Source organism: Uloborus diversus, chromosome 10, assembly GCF_026930045.1.
Source record: "Uloborus diversus isolate 005 chromosome 10, Udiv.v.3.1, whole genome shotgun sequence".
Classification (NCBI taxonomy): Eukaryota; Metazoa; Arthropoda; class Arachnida; order Araneae; family Uloboridae; genus Uloborus; species Uloborus diversus.
In genome coordinates this window covers 127,962,184-127,980,931 of record NC_072740.1, presented here as the reverse complement: position 1 = coordinate 127,980,931, position 18,748 = coordinate 127,962,184, and the positions used below count along the sequence as shown (strand labels likewise).

The window sequence follows — 18,748 nt, the reverse complement described above, 5'->3', positions numbered from 1 at the left end:
TCCAAACTCATCCCATGAAAAGTGTAAAAGCCTCTTCTATAAAGTTTAAGCATATTATAGTGAAAAAATTTCACCCTTGTCAGAAAAAAAAAATCAAAATTGTACATTAGTTTTTTTTTCACAAGCTCAGCATATTGCCAGAAAAGTTCTGATGATCTCTCACATGATGTCATACCCATGTGCTCTAACTGGAAGAACTTGCTTTTTATCTTCGTTTTTGAACAATATCTTTGCTCTTATTGTTTTACATTTAAGGACTTCTTTTGTTTATTTCTGTCCCCCTGTCCCTGAACGTTTTGCTATACTTATTTTTGATTAAGTTTTTGTGCACATTTGATTTCCTTTGCAATGATTTTTTTTCCTTTTGCAAACGCTATTTTCTTACATATAATAAGGAGCACAGAGACAGCAGTTTTTGTGCTATTTGAATCAAATTAGTTGTATGTTTGTTTTTTGTGATTAAGATTAGTGGTTAGTTTAAAATAAAGCGAGATGTATAGGTCAGTATAGAAATAGATATATGTAGTTAGATATAGAAAGAGATAAGCATGGACAGATTGATAAATGCCATCACGAAATTTATTCAAGCTGCCAAATGCAGCAATCTTTGCAAAAACATGACTGGCATAAAAGTCAAACTGCACATCTAGCTGATTGTGGCCAACTACAAATAGGAAAATAATGATCAGCCAGACTTTGGACCTAGCCAAGCTGATCCTAGTCTGTATTTGTCTCCAGTGAAAATCAATAGTCCCCTTAAAAGTACCTACCCCCTTGCTTTTTACAGCTTCTTCCAGTAAGCTGTTTCAAGTTATTGCGGCTCAACTGAAGTAGTAATTTTCCCCCATTTTCAAATTATCCTGAGATTTTAATAGCTTAAAAGAGTTACCTTTGATCCTGCTCTCTGCACAAAAATTTAGCCCTTCAACATCATTTTTATAAAGTAAAAAATTTAATCATGTCCTCTCTGACTCTCCTTTGCTCAAAACTATGCATGTTAAACCTTTTAAGTCATACTAATGTAAATCCAGATGTCCCCTTACTAGCCAAGTAGCCTTGCTTTACACCCTTTCTAATAAAGAATAATATTTCTTGAGATAAAGAAACTAAAGTGGAACAGCATACTCCAAATGAGTTTTTTCTTAATGTTTACATAAAGGCAGAAGAACCCCCTTGGAATAATTCCAAATAGATATATTGATCTACTCAACTTTCTTATTTATTATGTTTATAATTATTTAGTGTTATTTAAAGCATTTTCAACTGCATGATAAGAAAGGAATTACCAGAAGAGAACTATTATCTTAAAAAAATGGGTTATTCATTATTAATTTCTACACAAAGAATAAGAAATATCTTTACAAATTACATCTTGAGAAAAAAAAAGCAAAAGATTTCAGGACGTCTGTCATGAACATAAAATGATGAAAAGCTAGGTTCAGTACCTTAATGTATTGAAGAACCAATGAAAACCAAAAAGTTCCCAAAACTTATGCTGAGACAGTGGCTGCTTTTTTTTTTTTTTTTTAACTTAAAGCAACCACTACTTCAGCATGTTATGTTCTTTTATGTTTTTATGTTCTTTCTGTACAAAGCATGATTGTACACTGTACATTATTTGTAATATAAGACCTCTGTGTATGCTAATAATGACTGGTGTATGTAAAATCTGTCTTGATCCTAAATTCCTCCTAGTTCTTATTGCACATCAATGCAGCTGGGAGCACTTGATAAGAAAGTATTCAGCTTCTTTTCTGGATCAAAATGTATTGAATTACTCTTAGGTAGTGCTTCCATCTATCATGTTATCTCAGCTTCTGGTGCTCATTGAATAAAAGCTGCACAAATTTGCCTAAAATTAAGTAGTAATACTTGTCAGGCTTTGTTTCCCATGCAATTTCAGAAGCATTGCATCAAAAAGCAAAAATTGCAGTGATTTTTCAGTGATAATGCAATTTTCGATGCATAATATTTGCTATTTTTTAAGCCTTGTTGATTTCCTTGCACAAACAAGAAGGGGGTGTTGAGTTTACTTTTTCATTTTTGCTCTCTTATCATCCAAGAGCATCCCTTAATACATCCAGGAATTTCAAAAATGTTTAAGGAAGACTCGTATTTAGAATTTTTGATGGTCAATCTGCAATCTTATCTGTAAGCAGTTTCTCAATGAAAGAAATACACTGCAGGCATTTCACAATACAGGAGGATGAAGTTAAAACCTACTTGTCCTTGTCCAAAAATAATATTTTATTATGTAAACCAAGTTTTTTTTTCTTAGATTTGTGAAAGTTATTTCTGATGATAAACAAATCCAAACAAATTTCTGTAGCTTTTAAATTTAATTAAAAAAAAGTTAATTAATTTTTCTCTTTCAGAGTGTTACGTAAAGTACACATGGAGCAAGGTGATGTTGAAGAGCATAGGAAGAAAGCAAAAGAGTAGGTCTTTTTTTTTACTTTTCAAAATGCTGGGATTTCTGATAGTTTTCATTAGCAATTCATTTTCCTTATTTAATGATGTCATCTTTATATAATATCCAATATACATAATTAATTCAACTTAAATTGCTAGAATTTGCAGTCAGTTAGCTGCTCATGCATCACGGAAAAAAGATTTTGGTAGTGCAGTGCAATATTATAGGGAAGCGCTAACCTTTGATGAAAACGATACTGAGGTAAGCTTCAGATGTTCCATTTCAGTTTTGTGTATTGCACTTATGAATTTGTAGTTAAATAAATAAGACTTAAAATTTTAAAGATATTCTCCTCTGTGTATCATTATAAATAAATTAACTAATTGTTCTATAGTATTTCCTAGTATGATCTTGAATTTATTATGATTAATTGCATTCCCATGAAAGGTTTCAATTAACTTTAGCAAAAGGTTTTAATATTTGCAGTGCTTTTTTTTGTCAGGGTGTGTACCGTCTTCCCTTGAAAGTTTTACCCATCTTTTATCAAACACCTTGATTCTTTGTTTATAGTGTGTGATTGTGTGTTATATAATTTCATTTGGAAGCCATAGTGCTTGGAACAGCATGTTTGAAAAAATCATTTATACTAAGCACCACTATCAGGTTTGACAGTTCCAAATAAATGTCTGATAGGGAATTTTCAAATTTCTGCTTAATTTCCAAATTATTTGACATTACTTTTTATGAATAAATAAATGAGTATTTATGTTTTAGATTCTTTTGGCTTTGGCAAAGCTACACGTTGAGACACATGATTTAGATGCTGCCAGGCAATATTGTGCAATTGTTTTAAGCAAGGATAGTGAAAACATCCCTGCTGCTATAGTAAGTAAATGTTTTGAAAGTTATCCTTGTCTTTTCCATTCTCACTCCTCCAAAACTTCTGAAAAGTTTCACTCTTCAGAAGTCTGCACTGAAAGTTTATTACTTTTTGTTTTTCATCTATGTAGTTTCTTTAGTGAGCTGAAATTACAACCTAAAAACTAAAATTGGTTATTTTTAGCTAATAGTAATTTGCATAAGACCCAAGAGGAGAAGAGGAAGATTTACACAATGTTTGTCGTTTCTGGTTGTATTTTTTCCCTTATGTATTAACTTAGACATATGAGAATCATTTTACACCTGTAAAATCAAAAAGGTTCCATATTTTGCTGATATTTGAATGTGAAAGAACACCCCTTCAATGAAAAAACTTATATTTTTATTCAAAATGCTTAAAGACTTACAAAAAACAAATCATAGGAAAGGCATCACATTGAAAACATAAAAGGAAAAATATGAAAAAAAGCAAAGATTCTTCGGCAAACGGAATAAAATAAAAAAATGTTCTAGATATTTTGTTGTTGAGTGGATGAAGAAGGGTAATGCTTTGTAAAGGTATGAAATAGCTCAAAATAAATAAAGAAATAAATAAATAAAAAAATACTAATTAAAAATTTAAAAATGCAGTTAGAAAGAAATTTAATGCTAATTTTTGGAAATGTTCATTACAAGTAAAAGAGTCATGTGATTTGTTCACACCCCCCTCACTTGTTTGAATAAGTATAATGTACACTGCTCGACATTAAAAATGCAACAACAAGAAGGAGTTGTCAGAAAGTGATGAAATTTGGAAAAAAGACAGATACAGCAAGGAATAATAAATGATCTTAATTTCAAATGATAGGCAGAATACAAAGCGAAAACGGCGTGGGCTCAATAGGATGTAGGACTACCGCGGACAGCAATACACGAAGAATCATGTCTAGGCATAGAGTCAATAAGGGTGGGGATAATGTCCAGAGGGACGGCTCTCCATTCCCTTTCAACCATTTGCCACAGTTTGTCTTCTGAACGAGGCAGGGACAGAGTCTGCAAACGGCGTCCAATCACATCCCACACATGTTCGATTGGTGACAAGTCAGGAGAGTATGGTGGCCAGGGAAGCATCTGTGTGCCTTGGAGAGCATATTGGCAGATGCGAGCACTGTGTGGTTGGGCGTTATCCTGCTGAAAAATTGCATTAGGTAGCCCTTGAAGGTAAGGGATTGCCACCGGCCGCAGCACATTATCCAAGTATCGTTGGGCTGTCATAGTGCCCTGAATACGAACTAGAGGTGATATGGAATTGTACGCAATTGTGCCCCAAAGCAGTATGCCACGTTGTCATGCGGTGGGAGGTTTCAGTTACTGCCGGATTAGATCTGTCTCCACATCAACGGCACACACATATGCAGTGACTATCACTGGATAAACAGAAGCGGGATTCATCTGAGAACATGACATTTTGCCATTCTGTCATCCACGTCACTCTAGTCCAGCACCATACTAAACGTTGCTGTCTATGTTGTGGGGTCTATGGCAGTCTTCTTAGTGGACACCGTGATTGCAGACCAGGTGCAACCAAACGACGGGAAATGGTTCTGGTTGACACAGGAACATTCAAGGTATCTTGCACCTGCTGTAGAATCGAGGAACAAGTGACTTGTGGGTCTGCTACAGCTTGTTGGTGAATGCGTCGATCCACGCGTTCTGACGTCACTCTGGCTGCCCCTGCACCCCTCAATCTTGCCACATTTCGTTGTTCCAACCAACTTCGGCACAGCACAGCCGATGCACCATGCTCACATCCATGTGGGTATCGGCTGCGATTTGACGTATGGACCAACCTCCCTTTCTCAGTCTGATCACCATATCCCTCGTAAAATCATCTATCTGCTGGAAGTGCCTTCGTTGACGGCAGCCTGGCATTCTCTCATGTTACATGTATCCTCCAAGACAAAATCAAAATTTCTTTGATAATTCTCCAGTCAGAAGTAACGACATGAATATTGCCCATTCTGCAAGTTCCTTCCCTTATATCTTACTTCACATGCGTAGGAGAGTTGCACGTTTCACATCATTTACAGAACTCGATGTACGTCTACTCTAAAATTTGCAAAAATTTCTGAACACTCTCTTCTTGGTGTTGCATTTTCAATGTCGAGCAGTGTATATTATATGTTAAAAAAATTAGTTATACGTGTATGAAAAATCATTTCAAATCTATTTTAAAGGCAAAATTATTCTTTCTTTTTTGGAAATGTTGCAATTTGAACTTTGCAAAAATTCTGTAGTAATGAGAAAAACTGAAGTCATTTCCTGATTTATTGATAAAAATCATCAGATTTATCTATCACAATTTAAGAAACATGACCCAGTTCAAATTTTATAGGTCAGTGAATTAGTCCACTTTAAATATGTTGCATTTTTATAATATAACCTCTGATTGTATTTTTACTGCATATTACTATTTGCTATAAATATTACGTAATCACTCTGAAAATCTGTTGTTTTTTTCTATTGTGCTATTTATTGTTTTACTTTTCTTTTGTATTTTGTAAATTTACTGATCAAATTCTTACTTTCCAATTTGAAGTTTTTCAATTTTTCATGAAAGTGATCAGAGCATCATTCTATCACATGAAATACTTATGTGATTGATTGTATCAAGCATAAATAAAGTTCTGCTCACAATCTCGCAAGAGTGTAACATTATTCATTGCAACTTTTCTGAACCAATATTGTTTTAATTTCTAGAGCATTAGTTAAGTTAATTAATGCACTATTCTTGCCAGAAAAAAATTACTAGGAATCGGACTGGATTTCCAGTATTATTTTTTAATTTTAAATGATTTATTTGCAGTAATCTTGTCTTTTATTTACTTATTTTTTAAAATCAGATTTTTTTTTGTTAGAGACATAGTGCAAAAGTTTTCTGGTAGGTATTTCCTCTTAAGTTCTTTAGAGCTGGAAGTTGTTCCTTTGCGTGTTATGGGTATCACATTTTTGAAAAGCTTTTTATAAGTAATCTTTTTTTAAAGAGTTTTCATTGCACATTGATTGGAGAGATTTATAACTAACTCCTTTACCTCGCTCTCCCTCTGTGTGTTTTGTTTCATTACTTTAAAAAATCACATTTAATCATTATGTTGTTTCAGATGCTTGCAGATATGCTATTTGAGGCTGGGGATTTACAGTCTGCTAAGTTCCAGTTTCAGAAGCTTCTGGATATCAAACCTGGTGAGTTTATTTGAGCACAAATACTCCCAGATAAATGCAAAACCATGATTTGAAGTTTTAATGAATCTTTCTTAGTGAACCCAAACTGAATTATCAAAACATGCTGAATCCGGTTCCAGTAATGTTTTCAAAATATTTGATTTTGTGCAGTACCTATGTGACTAAATTTACGCAAAGTATCAATCAAATTTATGCACAAGGAGTTTTTTTTTAATGTTTGTATAACAAGCCAATATAAAAGCCTTTAGTATTTGTCATGTGGTTAAGAAGTTACTCTTTTTAAGTTTTCTTTTTTTTTCTTTCTTTTTTTTTTTTTTTTGACAGTATGAAAAACATACATTTATGTTGAAAATTTAGGTAAAAAAAGAATCTGAATTGATTATAATATTTCATTACTGTCTAAAATTAACGTTGCCAATTCAAGGTTTGGCTTTCTATGTTTTACCTAAGTAAACATCTAAAAGTAAAGTGCTTAGAGTTTTTTAATAGATACCTACCAAATTGGCTGAGATTAAATTTTCAACAAGATTGCATGCAGTTTGTTTCGCTAAGCATGTTATTGAAAATATTATGAGGATTAACTGCTGTAAATCTTAAATATTTTTTCAAGAAAACCTTTGCTTTAAATGAGATTAGTGCACCTTAAAGAGTACGTTAGCTTTTTTGGGAGTTAATAGACCTAGAGTAATTAGGTTATGCTAATACACTGGGTATTGTTGACTTACAAAGAAAAGAAATTCAATAGAGAAATGTGTTGAGTTGTCAGTGCTAATCTAGAGTCTCTAAAAACAGCTATTGCTATGGTTTTTTTGCTGCTATAATTGATATTACCTCCATAGTTGTAATATGTTTTGTTTTTTAAAGGAGACATTTCCATAACCAGTAGAAAAATCATATATCTTTTTCCTCACTAACATTGGAACAAGAACTTCAATCATTATTCTGTCCATGGTTGGTTTTCAACAGCAATTGACATACATCTTTGAGTGGACACAAGTTAACTTGGGAAAACCAACTTCTAATGTATATTCACAAAGGTTTTGCAATGTACGAGCTTAAAATGCTAAAACTTGAAATGTGCATTGAAATTTATGAAAATATATTTTACGCAAACTTTTTCCCATCACAGCATTTGGATGTACAGAAATATCTCACCATGTTACTTCAAGCAGCAGTTCTACATTTTAAACTAGCCATATGAATGCATGCTGCCTTGTATGAATTTAACATAACAGTACTTCATTATCTGCATGCTATTTGTAGTTTATATTCAAAGTTTTACTTTCCATGTTGAATTAATTTTAACATGTATGCTACTATAAAAGAATGAATCAACAATGACAGTGAAACTGACCCTCAGACCTTGGTTTTTGGGGACACCAATATTAAACAGTTATTCAAAGATATCTAGAGATATTACCCTGATGCTGACATATGTGCACTTTTGGAAGACTCACATGCACAAGAAGGAGATTCTGCACTATTTGAATCTAAATAGAGCCAAAAGAGTACTCTGCACCAACTTACTACAAAACTGGTATCCTTAGATCTTTTCTGTTTTATTATTAAGTATCATCATTATGTTATTTGAATATCAATTTGAGTTTCCATATTATTTAAACTTAATGAGGGTGTACTATGTTTAAATTTTCTTACTGCGTTTTCTCCCTAAACTGCTTTTGATTCTTAAATGAGGTAAATCCTGTTAGAACTTATCCTTAAGTGGAATAAATAATGCAGCAACAAAGAACCAGCTTGATTATATATATATTAAACAATAGAAGAAAAGATAGTTACATAGAGATTACGTGATGGCATTTTGAACTGGCCAAATGAAAACAAACAAAGCAAACATATTAAGATAATTTCAACAAATCCAAATTGTGTATAAACTCAGATAACTGATTACATTACCAGTTTCACCTGTAGTTGGCATTACCTGTGATTCTAGGTTTCCATGATCATTTCTAAAAGCTGTTAGGTTTTACACTCCTGTATATGAAAGCTTACTCAATTGATTTAACTATGCAAAGCATAGTGTTAGCTATAAGTTGCAGCTATAATAACATGGCTGTCATAGACTTTAGCTTTTCAAATTTCAGGATAGTTGTTTCTTTACCTTGGCATTAGATCATGTTCTTTTGTTGAAGTAATTTTTATTGATAAATGTTTTATTGTGTTGTAAAATTTTATTGTATAGTTTATTGTGGTTAATATTTTATTATGTGAATTAATATTTTATGCTCCAGTTTATTCCTGCCATTCTACTTTTCCTGTAATTTAATTAACAGTTTGTTCAAACTATGATGGTCAAAACTGATTAAAATGATAAAAAATAGTGTCAAATATAAAATGGAATGTTTGTTGTCTTCATGTCCATGGACATTAAGTTTTACCAAACGTCTTGATCACCGCTTCAGCCAGTATTGGTGCGTTCATACTGTAGAGGACTTCCTGTAGCAACTCGCTGAGTGGAGCCAGTCCAAATCTCATAGAATTAGTGGTGAGGACACTCCAAGATGTGGTTGGGCATTAGCGGAATATTAGTGCAGTGTTTGCATTGGATGTAACGTCTTGATTTACCTGGATCTACTAAGATCTTCATACCCTTATAAGGATTTGTTCTAAGTCTTGCAATTGTCAGAGTGATACCTCTTAGGAAAATCAAAGTCTGTAATGTGGGGCTTTTTTGATGAATGTGTTGAAGTTCTGTGTCTGCTTACAGCATTTGCATCAGTAAGTGTAATAGTTTTTCTCTTTTGGACCAAGGCCCTGTCCCTTTTGTCCAGGGAGTCTGCACATTCATTTCCCTCGATGTTCACATGTGCAGGTATCCATTGTAGAACACATGATTTCTCCTTAGACTCTAACAGTTCAAGGTAGTGGATAACCTCAGAAATAATTGCGTTTTCTCCTTTTCTGATGGCTTCAAGAGCAGATCTGAAATCTCGGAAAGTTGCCAGTCCTTCAGTGGAGTTCAAACCCTGAAATTCTCTTGAATAAAGGGAGAGTGGTTCCTGAATTGCCAGAATTTTACATAAAGTGGAATACTTGAACCAAATCCATCAATAATTATTGATATGAAATTTGTGGTGATTAATTTCATGTTTGATTTAAAAATGTATTATATCTGTTTACATTTCTTACTTTAATTTGTACAAGGTGTTTTGAAACTCATTGAAGGGGTGAGAGAAATTATCTAACTAAGCAATTTTCCCCACACAAATGCATCGGCAGAGAAGAAGTGATGAACTACTGGACAGTAATAAAACGCTGAAAATGGAAGTTTTCTTACAGATCGTCATTTGGCCATAGATTTCAGAAAGCGTAGAACTGAACACAAGTGAAGAAGAGACAGTTGCATATTTTGTATGGTCTTGCAAATGGGAATGCTTTAAAAGTGCAAGGCAGGTAACTGTACAGGCAGTGTTTTCCAAGACGATACCTGATAGAACAAAAGTATTGTCAATACATATTATTGGGGGGAAAAAAACGCTTGAAACCTTTTGAATCATACTGTATAATATGCTATTTTTAGACTGAAATATCAATTCACTTAAAATAAATGATCATGATTTAAAAGAAATGAGAGTAAATTGTAGTTTATTTTGAAACCAAATACCTCTTTAAATGCTTTTTTCTAAACTTTTTTGCATCTACAAGTGCCGTTTTTTGTTATTGTTCAGTCTTCTGATAAAATAATACTATTTCCCTCTCAATTGTTACCTCTAGATTTAATTAAATCCTTTGTTTGGAATAATCATTAACTGAGTAAAGAAAATATGCTAGATGAATAGCTAGTTGAAGTCAGGTAAAGATTCCAGTTGAAAAAATATATATATGTATTTTTCAAAATGATAATGTGAGAAGAGAAAATGTCAACTTTCAGTTTACAATCTTTTTGTAAAAATTTTATAAGAACTCATCTAAATGAATTTCAGGGTATACAGGGTAAATAAAAGACTATAACAACGTTGAACCTAGCTTTATACCTTGAAATATCATATTGTTTCATTACAACAGGCGTTTTTTTTTCTACACTAAATAAAAAGTCACTATATGAAACTAAATAAAAGTTTCCATAATCTTAAAGGATGGAAAATTGCTCATAACAAAAAAATAAAGATCTCCAACATTTTTATGGTTTTGAAATATCTTCTGTTAACTGTTTTTTAGTTTCCTCCCTTGAATAAAATTGTCACATGTTCCCCCCCCCATCCTTTGAAATATAAAATAATTTCATCTTTTATTTATGTATTACTATTTTTATCTCATTTCCACTGTAGATTTCTTTGAGGCTATAGCAAGATATATAGAAGTTGTCCGTAGACTTGGAAAACTAGAGCACGCAGAAGTATGTTTACAAAAAGCAGAAGACATTTCTACTAATTTAGTTATTGACCCTGGGTATTATTATTGCAAAGGTCTCTATGAATGGTAAGCTTTAAAAGTGACTAGAGGCAAGGCTAACGATATACAATGGTTTAGTTTTTGTGCTCTCATGTTGATATGTTATTTTTGTTACGGGAAATAATAAATCAATGCAATTTTTTGTATATCATAAATATATTTTTATTTAATAGCTTAAAATCTTTATGTGACTTATTTTCCTACCAACTTACACAAAGAATAATTTTTAAGAAAATCTATGCAGTATCCTATGGAAATCAGATGATTTGGAAATTGATGATATTTGGCTATAGGAGTAGGAAGTGGAATCAGGTATCTTAACCCTAGCTAGTCTACCATGTCAGTAGCTATGAAGTAGTTAACTGTAGAGCATCATTTGTTTTCATTCAATGCATTTGTTACAAATGCTAAATATGTCACAGCTGTGAAAGAAATTTTTCACGTTCATTCCGACCTTGAATACCAGGGTATAGTTCCCTGCCACTGTGTGTGTGTATGATATTCAAGTGGGTTAAAAAATCTGAGAACAGCAGGAAACACTGCAAAAAAGAAGTCACATTGTGCCAAAAAATTTGTAAGTATGATGGAAAATATTGCAAAAAGTGAGACAAGCACCAACTTGCTGCTCTCAATGATCTGCATGAATATACACATGTGGATTAAGGTTGAGTCATGAATCAGTTCAAACAATTTTAAAGAAAGATTTAGCCTTTTATTGTTGCAAGATGTGCATTAGTCAACATCTGAAGGCCACAGTTTATTTTAGCAACTAGAAGAATTAGCTATTTGAATATATGTGCTGCTTGAAAACAAATGCTGTGAAAAATGAATAGAGGGTCAAAAATAGCCATGAAGCACTAAAATTACATTGTCACCTCAGGGCAACAGTAAGATATTTAAGCTTCAGAGTAAGAGTAAGATATCCTACTGTTGCTCTGATGGTGAGGTGATGATTTAAGTGGCAAGGTCAAGAAACAAAATTTCTGTTACTAGATTGGTAAAAAAAAAACCTTTTGAACATTCATGAATACCTGGGTCTTCAGGTGTCAAAGGTATTGAAATAGCTAATCACCTTGATAGGAAAGGTTCTGATACCCCTTTTGTTTGTCTGAATAGAAATAATATAAGGAAGGCTATTGGTCTTTGTACTGGTCATTGCATTTTAAAGTGGTGACAATCTAATTTACAGAGGTTGCCTCTTTCATGAGGAAACTGTTACATCCTGTGCTATTTTGACTTGTTTTCTGCCTGTAGTTTTAAACACCTTGGTCGTTATTTACTCAAACCTTGGGAGATCCTTGACATTCCTCTTCAATGTTTCCTGTATGTTGCTTCTTCTACCATTCTGTTTTCAGACTTCTATTTTGGGACTAGTATAATAGAACACGGGTTACATTGCTTGGTTTTGTTAAGGCCTCTTTCTTTCATTTCATACAACATTCTGAAAAAATCACTTTACCCCCCCATAAGTAAGTGTGTGGTGGGCAATTGGTAATTTCAGCAATATATTTTCAGATGTTTTTAGAAAGAAACATAGTACTATGGTGTCAGTGGATGCAGAAAGTGGCATCCACATGCTGAGTACTTCCTGGCACTCACAACTGAGAAGATGCTTACACATGCAAAAATTTATTTTCAAACAGATGGTGCCAACCTACACATGGCACATCGTTCAATCATTTGTAAACTTGGGTGCAATGGACATTGGTTTGCCAAATGTTCCCATTTCATGATATTCTATGGTCTTAATGTTTGCAGATTTAAGCACTTGTGTTTTTACGAAGATATCTAAAGCCACACGGGTTTATGCCCTCAAATCGCATTGTTGAATCTGAAGGAGCCAGTTTAACCGGAAGCAGCAGTAATAATCAAGAGATCTGTGATCATGCATACACCACTTTTCAACTATTGCTTGAATCTTGTACTCAAGCAGCTGGACATCTCTTCTTTAGCATTTTTTCGTTCATGCATTTAAAATGGAATCAAATTACAAAAAGATTTTTTTTTTTGGAAAATAAGGGGGAGTAATGTCCATTCATGTTATGTACAAAATGTTAGAGCTTATGTTCAGTTATGCTTTATATATCTTAATATAAAGGAGAAATGATAATTTATTTAAAAATAAGATTGAAAATTTAATCCATCAAATAATGTTATCTATTCCAGAATATGAAAAGAAAACAAAGCATAATTTGTCTTTTATTAAAGTATTTTTCAAAATTAAATTTAATTTGTTAACTTGTTACTGGTGTATCAACTTATTATACATTATTATAGCTGAAAATTATTTAAAAATGCTTGTTTTTTTGTGTGCATTTTTTTCAGCATTTGAATAAATGTGTATTAATTGTTTAGGTACACTGGAAATACATCTGATGCTCTCAAATGTTTCAACAAGACTCGAAGTGCACCACTGTGGGGTCAAATATCATTGTGTCATATGATCGAAATTTGCATTAATCCTGAAAATGAGAATTTTGCAACTGAAAATGTAGACGTTGATGCTGATCTCATGTAAGAAATTGTGTTTGATATATCTCCCTTTACTATTATACTTGTTTTTAAGTAGTTCTAATGAAATGTAAAGGATCTACCATGTGTGGGTAATTGTTAAGCAGTTTGCTTAACTAGTGTGTAAAAAACACATTCTTTTCAATGTTTTCATATTTATAACTAGATGTACAAAATTTGGAAAAATTCTATGATTCGTAAGCAATATGGATTTTTAGCTGCAGTAGGAATTCATGAATGGCATTAGAGGAGCCATGTCCAGAGACTCATGCTGTGGTTTTGTTATTCTTTGTCTACCATTAGCTTTTTTTTGTACAATATTATCCTTTCTTGAACACTTGTGATTTTTCACTCTGCTTATCATTGACCAATATATAAGTAAAGTGTTAGTGTATTTTTAGTTTTTTCACTCCCTTTCTCTTTTAATGGGTTGCACAATTTAAATTTCTGGTGTCTCAAAATTATTATTTTACGTTCATTGATCATTGAAGCTGCTAAAACTTATTAATACATTTCAGTACTTCATCTTTAAGAATGTAAACCACCCATGGAAGTACTAAATTAATAATTGTCAATGCCCCGGTAATTTTTTAAAAATCATCCAAAATGTATTTTGGGAATTCAATTACACTATTTAGTTCAACCTAAAAAATATAATAATCCAGGGAAAAGACCATTTGTACAATTTATATTTTGCATTGAATATTACATAATACTTACTGTTTTTCTTTAAAAATGTCTGTCAGATACGGATTGAATTGCTGTAATATAAATACATAGATTTAATTTATAACACGTTTCTTACAATATAAAAAATAAGGAATTTGGTTATGTGTTGCAACTTAAAAATAATTGCTCTTGCAAATTCTTCTGCAATTATTGTTGACAGTTCTCGTTTCCTAGTATACACATTTTGAAAGTGTTTATCCGATAAGGAATGAAACTGATGTATAAAAAACAAATTCAGGAGATTTGTTCCTCATCTCTATAAATAGCCTATAGTATACAAAGCTGATTTTGTAGTAGCAATAACAATATGGTTTATTGTTATGGAATTCTTGAGGTGATAGTTTCATAGAATTTAATTTATTAGATAAAGAATATTTGTCGTAAATTTTAATTTCCAAAATCTTTTTTAAGCATTAACTCTTACTAGTTTTCTTTTTTGTTTAGTGTTTTTAACAGATTTTTTATTATTTCTATTGCTAGACTTAAAGAAAAAGCAGCCAATTCACAAGAAGGAAACATCCGTACTGCTGAGAAATTACTCCTGGTTAGCTTTTTTTCAATTATTTACTAAACATATAAACTCTCTTAGTTTTAATGTACTCATGTCTTAATACCCATTCAAGTGTTTAAAGTTGTGTATCATCTTAAATGCATTTCAAGCTGAAAAAGAAATACACTTCAGAAAGAAGCTTCATTAAATGAGATTATATATATATATATTTTGGTGGTCCTTATTTTTGAAGTTGTAGATATTTTATGCGACACCCTCTAAATTTTTTCCATTATACAAATAAATGATCCTTGCAAAATTTAAAGTCAATCCATAAATATTAACCCATGCCCCTAGGGTCCCCCTTTTTGGAGTTTCAAAGAAAAAATTGCAGATTTTCTCATTTTTATGTAAAAACATTCTTACGTTTTATATTTAAAGTAATTTTGAACCTCAGTCGATGCTGCTACTTACAAACAGACCACTCTCTCACTTTCATTGTGTAAAATTTTATATGTTACAGAGGGTACATGTAACCAATGGCCTTGGGTCAACCATATCGCTCTTCTGTGCTCGCTCTAAACCATGTGGCAGGGAAACATTTCTTTCCACAAAAATGGACCCAAGGGATTCTAAAGGCCATTAATGAATGGCCTAAGCCATTAATTAATGATTCTTTGGCAACAACAAATTGCCTTCTCCAGGCTTTGGTGGTGTAGATTTACAAAATTTCCTGTGTCTCTAATGGGTGTGGCAAATAGGGTCGCTAGGTTTCAATACTATAAATATAAGTGATTGCAATAATATTTTAATTTTCTGTTCTTTCGTTATATATATACTTAATTGTTTATGAAATTTTTAAAATATAAATTTTTTTTAAAAATCTGCAATTACTCTAACATAAAAATGTACTATATTTTCAATATCTAAAATATAAATTAAAAAAATTCCAGATCGGAATAATGTAAAAATCTATACTTTAAATTATTGTTCTTCTATTTCAGTACATAGTCCTTTATAATTATCAAATTCTTCTTGTGATTCACAAGATTTAGAAACCAAAATGGGTATTTATCCTAACCTGTTGAATCTTTTTTCTATATCTGGTCTACTGCAAAGCAAAAAAACTTAACAACTATTGATATCTGCTCCCCTTTCAGAACTGTTAGAGAAATGCCATATTAGGGATAAAGCTGCTGATGTTCGTATATTAACTGCCTATGTTGATGCAGTAAATTTAAATCCAAATGACCTTGTGTTCCATCGTACATCCCTTAAGAGAACAAGATAAAATCTTCGAGAGCTAAAATCAAATTTCATGAATCTAAACTTAAATTTTGTAGTTATTCACTGGGATACAAAGCTACTTCCAGATGTAACTTGAAAAAGAACACCGATAGGCTTAAGGTGATGGCTTCAGGTCCCAATATTGAACAGCTACTTGGAATTCCTGAGATGCCTTCAGGTACTGGGTTTGAAATGTCTTCAGTTGTATATGATATCTTAGATGATGGCTCTTTATTGCTAACTGTTCAATCTGTAGTGTTTGATACAACGGCTTGCAATACCGGCCATATAAATTGTGCATGTAATTTTTTAGAGCAAAAACTGGACAGTGATATATTAGATTTGGATTGCTGTCATCATGCACTTGAAATCATATGGCAGAGTGGCTCTTTAAAGAAGTTCTTGCCTTTCTTAGTTCTAGACCCAATGTTCCATTATTTAAGAGCTTCAAAATTTTGTGGAATGATCTCCATCCTTCAGAACTTAAAATGTTTCAATCAAGGTCGCATATCACTTAACTTCTAAAAGACGATGTTGATAACATATTGCTCGTAAAAAGCGGAATTGAGAAATATCTTTTCCTTTAAAATTAATGATAATTCTCATAACTTGTAATAATATTTCCTGGTGAAGTCCCTCTTGGAGGGATATGTTTTCGGCACCCAGGAGCTTATCCCTGAGCCAGATGGGTGGCAAAACAAATTTATTGTTTGAAAATTTATATATTTAGGAAACCATTCAAATTGACCTTACATGAAGAGAAAGAACTTAAATGCTGTTTTACAGTTAAATGCTGTATGAAGATATGGTTTTTTCGCAACTAACCCAATCAAGGTTCGTTTAAATAATATAATGTGTCTAAAAAACTAGCAGGACAAACATGCAGCAGAAGCAGCGATTGGAAAATTCATATGCCAATTATGGTATTTAGGGGATGAACTAGTATTGGATGAAGGAATTAACTTTGAAGATAGAAAAAGACTACTCCAAAAAATGCTTGCGAATAAGGAAGATGTGTCAAATGACTACAAAAATTTTGAGATAACAATAGGTGATTGGGAATACTTTCTTAATAAAGATCTTCCTCTTTTTAGAATCAAATACAAGTCAATAAAACTGTTTGATACATTACAAATACCAAAGGATTTTTCCTACTTGATCCTGATTCATGGCAAAATGGAGGAAGCTATTTAAAGGAATGAGAGATTGCTAAAATGCTGAAAGTTGTGAATGATACAACTTAAAGAGAAGCACAATTAATCGAAGAATTTCACAACCAATTTACCAAATATGAGTCACAAAAGTAATTTATTTTACAGACAGTCCAAGCCTATCGGGGGGAAAAAATGCACACAATTGAGATACATTGAGAAAAGCGTACGATTAAGGTAAAGTTTCTAAAGCATTGTTTTGTTCTTATTCAATGTAAAATCTTTAGTTCATGTAAAGTTATTAAAAAATAATTTTAGTGCTACCTCTCTGTAAAAACATTTTTCAAACCCAGGAGAAACAATGTACTGGGTCTGAACTAAAAACTCAATGATTTGTGGGAAAATTATCAATAATGTTAAAGTTCAATGTCCTAGGGGCATGTGTTATTATGACTGATCAAGTTCAAATTTTGCACATGGTAGAATCAATCTCAATTCAACAAGGAGCGTACATGATGGTCTCAGATTGTTTTTGAATTTCACATATGTTGAAATTCATTAAAAAATTAAGAAATATGTTGTTTTTTTTGTTTTGCCCAAAAGAATTCCTGTGCCGTGATACTGGTTACCAAAGATGGCAGTCCTGTCATGATTTCTCACTTGGGATTTTCGTCAAAATCTTTAAAGTACATTATCTCAAGAACGGTAGAACATATTTTGTTGTGATTTGTTTTACTTAAAAGGATATTTTTTCTTGTTTATTAATATATGCAACATTTTGAAATATGTAATTTTAGTTGTTCCAGTCTTTTTTTAAAAAAAAGTTTAAAATAATTTTTTTGATTTTTTTTTCTCAAAAATAGCAATTTCAATTTTTTTTATTTTTTACAGTTTATTAGTACCACTGAGCACTACGTTTCCTGAAAAGGAGAGCTTCCACTTTTTTGTTTAAGAGATTTTAGAGGCATTTGAAAAAATGGGGGTTTTTAAAGGAACTCTTTACCTAATGACAGACCTGAAAATTCAAAAATAAATTTTGCAGCAAGTGGCGAGGAGAACACTTTTAATGAAGTTATATAGCGATATTTTCATTTTGAGTCTCCACTTTATCCAGGAGTTTTAATTTTTATGAAAACAAGAATGCAGTCTGCATCCGATTGGCTGCATTTCCCCACGCAACCTTTCAACATAGTGCCAAAAGAATTCTTTAGTGCAATATGCCATCTTGTTCTCACTAAATTCAATATCCTGAATAAAATGGTGACTCCAAATGAAAACTTTGCTATATAACTTAATCAAAAGTGTTTTCTGGTCACTTGTTGCAAGATTTTTTTTTTGAATTTTCAGGTCTGCCATTACAGAAAGAGTTCCTTAAAACCCCTCATTTTTTCATTTGCCTCTAAAATCACTTGAACGAAAAAGGGGAAGCTCTCCTTTTCAGGAAACAAAGTGCTCAGTAGTACTAATAAACTGTAGAAAAAATTTAAATTTTTGAAATTGGCATTTTTAAGAAAAATCAAAAACATTATTTCAAACTTTTTTTTTTCAAAAGACTGGAAAAAAAAACTAAAGTACATATTTCAAAATGTTGCATACTTTTTTAAACAAGAAAAATTATCCTTTTAAATAAAACAAACAGCCATCCATAAAATATGT

The 18,748-nt window shown here is 32.1% G+C and overlaps 1 protein-coding gene across 1 annotated transcript in view; it reads left to right on the top strand.

Annotated features, from left to right (window-relative positions):
• The window catches only part of LOC129231175 (tetratricopeptide repeat protein 21B-like), a 97,835-nt gene that overhangs the window by 65,881 nt on the left and 13,206 nt on the right, over nt 1-18,748 (top strand). Inside the window, exons 24-30 of the mRNA XM_054865422.1 lie at nt 2,376-2,438; nt 2,572-2,674; nt 3,188-3,298; nt 6,433-6,514; nt 10,801-10,951; nt 13,280-13,438; nt 14,645-14,708. Coding sequence (XP_054721397.1) covers nt 2,376-2,438; nt 2,572-2,674; nt 3,188-3,298; nt 6,433-6,514; nt 10,801-10,951; nt 13,280-13,438; nt 14,645-14,708 — 733 coding nt within the window. The remainder of the gene's footprint in view (nt 1-2,375; nt 2,439-2,571; nt 2,675-3,187; nt 3,299-6,432; nt 6,515-10,800; nt 10,952-13,279; nt 13,439-14,644; nt 14,709-18,748) is intronic.